The 8,279-nt window shown below is 36.5% G+C and overlaps 1 protein-coding gene across 1 annotated transcript in view; it reads left to right on the top strand.

Moving 5' to 3' along the window:
- The window catches only part of STYX (serine/threonine/tyrosine interacting protein), a 51,349-nt gene that overhangs the window by 18,264 nt on the left and 24,806 nt on the right, over positions 1-8,279 (top strand). The window contains exons 2-3 of the mRNA XM_011961806.1: positions 1,992-2,024; positions 3,898-3,951. Of these exons, the coding sequence (XP_011817196.1) occupies positions 1,992-2,024; positions 3,898-3,951 (87 nt within the window). The remainder of the gene's footprint in view (positions 1-1,991; positions 2,025-3,897; positions 3,952-8,279) is intronic.

Consider the following 8,279-nt stretch of genomic DNA (forward strand, 5'->3'; position numbering starts at 1 on the left):
GTCCTTTGTAGGGACATGGATGCAGCTGGAAACCATCATTCTCAGCAAACTATCACAAGAACAGAAAACCAAACACCACATGTTCTCACTCATAGGTGGGAACTGAACAGTAAGATCACTTGGACGCAGGAAGGGGATCATCACACACCAGGTCCTATTGTGGGGAGGGGGTAGGGGGGAGGAATAGCATTAGGAGATATACCTAATGTAAATGATGAGTTGATGGGTGCAGCACACTAACATGGCACATGTATATATATGTAACAAACCTGCACATTGTGCACATGTACCCTAGAACTTAAAGTATAATAAAAAAAGATAAAATAAATAATAAATCACGTGGTTAAAAAAAAAAACCTCTCTCTCATTGTAGGATTATTATTCTCTCTTTTCATTACAGATGGATACCATTTCTACCTTCTGTGTTAAAAATACTTTCTGGGCCAGGTGCAGTGGCTCACTCCTGAAATTCCAGCTCTTTGGGAGGCTGAGGTGGGCGGATCATGAGGTCAGGAGATCGATACCACCCTGTCTAACACGGTGAAACCCCGTCTCTACTAAAAGCACACAAAAAAATTAGCCTGGAGTGGTGGTGGGCACCTGTAGTCCCAACTGCTCGGGAGGCTGAGGCAGGAGAATGGCATGAACCCAGGAGACTGAGCTTGCAGTGAGCCGAGATTGTGCCACTGCTCTCCAGCCTGGGCGATAGTGCAAGACTCAGTCTCAAAAAACAAACAAACAAAAAATTACTTTTCTGACTTGGAGAATCTGGGTGAAGGATAAATAGAATTCCTTGTACTATTTTTGCAACTTTTCTATAATCCTAAAATTATTTCAAAATAAAAGGTTAAAAAGGTATTTTTCAGACTACTTTGGAAACCTAATTACTAGTAATAATTCTGAGTTTTAAGCAACCAACTTAGAAACTTTTGGAATGAGGACTATCTGTACTATCATTTTTTTTTTTAAGACGGGGTCTCAGTCTTCATCCAACCTGGAGTGGTGGGGTGATCTCGGCTCATTGTAACCTCTGCCTCCCAGGCTCAAGCGATCTTCCCACCTGAGCCTCCTGTGTAGATGGGATTACAAGCAGGCTCCACCATGCCCAACTAATTTTTTTGTATTTTTAGTAGAGAAGGGGTTTCACTCTGTTTCCCAGGCTGGTCTCAAACTCCTGAGCTCAAGCAATCTGCCTGCCTCGGCATCCCAAAGTGCTGGGATTATAGGCATGAGCCACAGAGCCTGGCCTGCTAGTCTTTTTCGATTCTTCATTTCAATTTACTATAGTTAGTTTTCTCTTTTTCTAACTTTTAAAATATTTTTTATCTTTTACCATTGACATTTTGTGTTATTTTACAGCTTCTTTATATTGGTCTGCATTCCAGAGACAAAACAAAGTCTCTTATCTTTTGTGATATGTGTTAAAATAATTGAACTAGACAAGAATGTTAGGACCAAGTGAGATGCAGGAAAGGCTCTTTGATAAGCTTTTGGGATTTTAGATCAGAGATCGCAAGTACCTATGACATAGCATTTTTCTTTTATCCATTTCAGGTATTATTTGTTGATCAGACATTCTTCTTGCTGTCTTGGACCACACAGTGTTTTAGGTATCTACTGTCAGTTGATTAGAGTTGGCATGAGAAACAAAAAAATCTAGTGACATCTCTGACTTAGAAGATCAGTTTTGGGGAGAATCTTCTGGAATATCTATTCTATTCTTAAGTTTAATGAGCAGTTTCATCCATTATATGAAGTAATATAATAATTCTGGAAGCCTAGTTATTTAAAGAATGCCTTAAGCTTTGTTTCTTGTCACTTCAATTTTCAGATGTTTGTGAAACCAAGTCTGCTATTTTAATAAAATATTCTTAAAGTATAATGTAACTTTAAAAAATCTACATACTTGTATGTCACATCTTTAGCCTTTAATTGGGTGACTTTTTAAATGTTATCTACTTTTATTCTTATGTTTTCCTCCCCTTTTAAAGGAGTGGACCTACCCTATGAGACGAGAGATGCAGGTATGGCAACCTTTTGTTTGTTCAAACCAACCCATGTTATCATAGTAACAACCTTAGTTTATAGGATTTGAGACCTGCTGATTCATGATCTGTAGGTTCATCATTATGTATTTTAAATAATTAATTATTTTAAATATTTAAGGTTAATCTTGGATCTTAAAAAGATGGGAAATTAGAAAGAGGAATGTAATACTAGGTGTTTGTACTTCATGAGTCACTTTCTCTTATTATTATTATTATTATTATTTTTTGAAACGGAATTTTGCTCTTGTTGCCCAGGCTGGAGTGCGGTGGCACGATCTCGGCTCACCGCAACCCCTGCCTCCCGGGTTCAAGCGATTCTCCTGCCTCAGCCTCCTGAATAGCTGGGATTACAAGCATACGCCACCACGCCTGGCTAATTTTGTATTTTTAGTAGAGGCGGGGTTTCTCCATGTTGGTCAGACTGGTCTCGAACTCCCGACCTCAGGTGATCACCTACCTTGGCCTCCCAGAGTGCTGGGCTTACAGGCATGAGCCACTGCACCTGGCCAATGAGTCACTTTCTTTTTCCTCATGTGAAAAATTGGATACTATTTTTGTGTTCCTTTTGAAAGCAGTTTGCTTTCTCTGTGTAGATAAGTTAGGGAGAGTTCACTGTACAACAAATAAGCATTGTTCATTTTGTGTCCGATTTTCAATCAACTTCCATAATTAAGTCTCTTAGAAGATCAAATTGAATACTTTCAGTTTGGAATGAATTAAATGATAGCTAACCCTCATAGCAGCTCATTTTCTTTTGCATTTCATACTTTTTGCAGTGAGGTCTGTTTGCCCCAGGATTAAGCAGTATCTTGTTCCTGGGAATCCATGACTTCTAAAAATCTGTTACTTTTCTCTCGTAATGAAAATTCACTTTGAAAAACTATGTGAGTACCTATGAGGCATTTTGTTTGGTGCTATGAGGAATGCAAAGATGACTAAATGTAATTTCTGCCCACAAAAGTCTGGTGGGAGAAATCAGTTTTATATACAAATAATTATGACTTATAGAACTGAACTATAAAGTTACAGTTAGTGTCTAGGGTGTGATATATCCAGACTGAAAGCTTTCTATATTGAATTTACATAGAATAAATTTGAATTCAGCTTCTAGAAGGTACATATTTAAATTGTTGAAATTTTGTCAACTGGCAAATATTTGAATTTGGACTTTTTATGTTACAGTAATAATTTGCTTCTATTAACTATAGATCATAGTTTTAGCTCGGACACAGGAGTTCATGTCTGTAATTCGAGCAGTTTGGGAGGCTGAGGCGGAAGGATCACTAGAGCCCAGGAGTTCCTTATCAGCCTGGGCAACATACTGAGACTTCATCTCTATTTTTTAAAGAAAAAAAAAAGATTAAAAAAATAGATAATAGTTCCAATCTTGTTGTATCTTGTGCTGCTTTTGATTTGGCCGAATAAGGTTTTGTGTAGGTTTAAAGGGATGATTTCCTTTATGCCTATTTTATTTCCAGATTTTAGCAGAGAATAGAAGTAAAATTTAAAAGATTTTATTAATCTAAAATGCAACATTACAATGTACTAATTCCATCCAAACTGCTTATAAAAAACTGTATAAGTTCACATATCCAACTTTTCAGAGCTGTTGATATAAAATAAAGCTATTTAAATAAAACTTGAGTGTCTTATTCGATATTACAAAGCATGCCTGCATTTCTCTACCCAATCATTTGCTCATCGTGGATAGGAAATGCTCCCTAAATAACAAACTTTTAAGCAAATTGTTTTAACAACTATGAAAACACCCCACAAATTCAGTTATATGGTACATAGTCTGATAGATTTAAATTGCTGATGGTAAATACCTCAATTTTTTTTTTTCTAGGAAATTTTACCTGGATTGTTCTTAGGCCCATATTCATCTGCTATGAAAAGCAAGGTATGAACTTTGTTAGATTCACCAAGAGAGACTTTTATTAACCAACTTTTCTTGGGTAAGTTTTTTAGCAATAACGAGTTTTATTTTAGGGAGCAGCCACAAGTACTGTCTGTTAACAGTAATTGTCACTTTGGAGTACCTTCCTCTCTCCTTATTTTACTAGACCAGTAGTTCTCAAGTGTTTCACCACAAATCACAGTTTTTGTTTTTTCCTCATGAAATTTGTATGTTTGAAAGATTTACCAGATAACTGATCTTTAATAACTTATTTACTCTCTAAAATACTAGACATCTGTAATTGCTAATCATAGTGTCAGAACAATATGAGGTATACTTAAAGCCCAAAATAAAGAATTTCTATGTTTAGTTAAACCTTCCTTATCAAGGGTAAGAATGTGTGTGTTAACTGAAAGTGATTCACCTTAGTTGTTTTGCCAGCCAGACTTTAGAGGGCTGGTTGGTATCCCTGATATGAAATTTGAAACTTTTTGAGCACCAGTATGTCACTCGAAGGAAATCCTCATTGCAGTATTTCAGATTTCGGATTTTTGGATTAGGAATGCTCAATTATAAGTATAATGCAAATATGCAAAACAAACAGAAAAATACAAACTCTGAAATACTTCTGGTTCCCGGCATTTTAGATAAGGGATATTCAATCTGTATAGATAGTCTACATAGTCAAACTTTAATGGACTTACTCAGTTGCAGTTAAAATAGGTAGATCTCATTTTAATATGTTCTTGCCACTTCTAAAAGATTCAGTGCTACTAATTCTCTTTGAGTTACAACATGAAACATACCACAAATGTCTTTCCCCAATACTTTGCCTGTTCAGAAGTCAGTATACTTAAATTGTGTTTGATATCTCTGTAATTTAAAATGATGTTCTTAGGAATTTAACCGGTTTTAAAAGGTCATTAATTTTGAAACTCGAAGATTTTTTTGACTGCTGAAACATGGCTAAGAGTAAACCTGGACATCTTGATGACTTTTTGCTTAGTTGGAAAGATAGGGAGTTAGTAAAAGTAAGTACTAGGGAAAGGACAGGGCAGGTAACTATAGACATAGCTATAATTTATTTTGTAAAAGACAGATGTAAACAAGGTTATTGTCCATATAATTTGCTATTCACCCAAGTACTAGTCTTCTAGATCGTTTTAGATAATTTTCATTTTTAAAATTCCCATTGTACTTTATAAATATACATACAGTATTTATCACATTAAAGTATTTGTTTAAAGATCTGTCTCCTCAATGGAAGGCTGAGGCAGGCAGATTACATGAGGCCAGGAGTTCAAGACCAGCCTGGCCAACATGTCAAAACCCCGTCTCTACTAAAAATACATTAATTAGCTGGTTATGGTGGTACGTGTCTGTAATCCCAGCTACTCGCGAGGCTGAGGCACGAGAATTGCTTGAACCTGGGAGGTAGAGGTTGCAGTGAGCCAACATGGCACCACTGTACTCCAGCCTGGTTGACGGAGTGAGACTTTGTCTCAAAACAAAACAAAAACACACACAAAAAAAGGTCTAGTTCTTCAAAACTTCTTCTCTTGAAATGTCACCATGGTCTTATTAGATAGAGAAAAAGCCTCTATGGCAGTATTTTATATTTCCCACCCTAGGTAACCGTAATATAGCCCATATTTGTTTTCATACCATTATCTGAAAACAACAACAAAAAATAATATTGGAGATAAACCTAAATGGATAAACTCCTTTTTAAACACTCATTTATTGTTATTATTATTTTGTGAGAGAGGAGTGGGGTCTCGCTCTGTTACCCAGGCTCTATAGAGTACAGTGGTGTGCTATCATAGCTCACTGTAACCTCAAACTCCTGGACTCAAGCTGTCTTCCTGCCTCAGCCTCCCAAGTAGCTAGGACTACAGGCACACACCACCATGCCTGGCTTAATTCTCAAAGTTTTTGTAGAGGTGGGGTCTGGCTGTGTTACCCAGGCTACTTTCAAATTCCTGGCTTGAAGTGATCCTCCCACCTTAGCCTCCCAAAGCACTGGGATTACAGGCATGACCCACCATGCCTGGCCACGTTTACTTAAGTATATCTTTTATTAAATTCAAATACAGTTTAAATAAAAGAGTCAAATTTAGGGCCTTTGTAACTAGTAAACTATTTCTATTTGTAAAGTTTTTCTATTGTTTTTAAATGTGAGGTAAGGTCATAATTTGCTTTATATTAGGTTGGTGCAAAAGCAACTGCCTCTGAAAAGTACAAAATAATTCTATTTGCTGTTATGTTAGGGCTCTATTTTGATAGTTTATTTTTACTTAGTAGTAGTCTAATGGGCCTTCAAAGCTTGTTTAAGCATATTTATACATAATTATGTGCATCATCTTGTACTTTCTCACATTCATAAAGTAGATAAGAAAACTCCATAGGTCATCAAGTGTACACGAAGGACTTAATTTTGAATTTGTTGTGGAATTGGCACAAATCTCAATATAGAACATTGGTTAATTATTAAGCTTACCAAATGCTTATCTCACTTTCCCTAACTCAGGTTATACTCAAATACAAAGATAATTGAATTCTAATCTATGCTGACATAAAACTTGCTGCAGAAATTAACACTTAAAACTTGAAAATCATATTGTCTTAGCTCAGGCTCTTCAAACAAAATACCATAGACAGGGTGGCTTAAACAATAAATGATTATTTCTCTGAGTTCTGGAGGCTGGGAAGTCCACAGTCATGGTCCGGCTCCGGTGAGGACCCTCTTGCTGGTTTGCAGATCCCTCCCTTCTTGCTGTATCCTCACACAGCCAAGAGAACGAGTTCTTGCCTCTTATAAGGGTACAGATCCTGTCATGGAGGTTTCTACCCTCTTGACCTCAATTTAAAACTGATTACCTCCCAGAGACTCCACCATCACATCTTGCGGGTAAGGATTTCAACATATGAATCTGAGGTGATGCAAACATTTAGTTCATAACACATAAATTGTTATTTTTTTACTTTGCTCATGAATTATTAGTGCTACTGTTTTATACTATTTAAAATGCAGGAAATGGGAATTAAATATATAGGATTTTAAACTGAATGTGTCAGGAAATTCAAGGTTATCTGATTCTCTTGCCATTGTGACTTGTTAGTTCATTTATTGAACAGATAATTATCGAACACTTAACTAGTTATACATACTTGATACTTAAGTGATTGTATTGTACACTTTACACATACTGTGTATCTGTGAACAAATATAAATCTTTTCTGTCAAGGAACTTAATGCTCTAGGTAATAAAATAACATCTATAAACTCACTTAAACTTATCATCACTTGCAAATGAAAATTTATTATTTGATAATTTCTAGAATTGTCATGTTAAATTGCTTTTAAGTATGGAGCCAAAAGCACTACAGGTTGAGTATCCCTAATCTGAAAAATCTGAGATGCTCCAAAGTGAAACTTTTTGAGTTTCAGCATGAAAACACAAGTGAACTCCATACCTGTCTCTATGTAATGGGTCACAGTCAAAATTTTGTTTCATGCACCAGATGACTGTATGAAATTACCTTCAGAGTATATGTATGTGGTGTGTGTGAAGCATAAATGAATTTTGTGTTTAAACTTGGATCCTATCCCCAAGACATCTCAGTATGTATAGGCAAATATTTCTCTTTTTTTTTGAGACAAAGTCTCTGTCGCCCAGGCTGGAGTGCAGTGGTGCGATCTTGGCTCACTGCAAGCTCCGCCTCCTGGGTTCATGCCATTCTCCTGCCTCAGCCTCCCGAATAGCTGGGACTACAGGTGCCCGCCACCTCGCCCGGCTAATTTTTTGTGTATTTAGTAGAGATGGGGTTTCACTGTGTTAGCCAGGATGGTCTTGATCTCCTGACCTCGTGATCCGCCTGCCTCAGCCATCCAAAGTGCTGGGATTATAGGCATGAGCGCCAAGGCAAATATTTCAAAATCTGAAATCTGAGACACTTATGGTCCTATCTTGGGACCAGCATTTTGGATAAGGGATACTCAACCTGTATGGAATGTAATAACACGCCATTGAAGTTGCCATTTTTAACTTCAGGAAAATTTTTAAATGGTGAAAGGTTCACTAGATTATGTGAAGTATATAAATTAATTCTGACTCTTAAAGTATACTGGGAGAGGCAAGGAGTTGTCTAGAGATTTGGGCTCAGGTACTGCTGTTAATTAGGTCAGTGATGTCCAAGTATTTGGTAACGTAACTGTTTTATGTCTTAGTAGTCCCCTCTAAAGAATAAAGATTGCAGTCAATATATATAACTACCATTTATTAAACACTTGCTTTTATAAGTTATATTTATAAAATATAAATATATAA

This window comes from Colobus angolensis, unplaced genomic scaffold, assembly GCF_000951035.1.
Source record: "Colobus angolensis palliatus isolate OR3802 unplaced genomic scaffold, Cang.pa_1.0 Scaffold57, whole genome shotgun sequence".
Lineage (NCBI taxonomy): Eukaryota > Metazoa > Chordata > Mammalia > Primates > Cercopithecidae > Colobus > Colobus angolensis.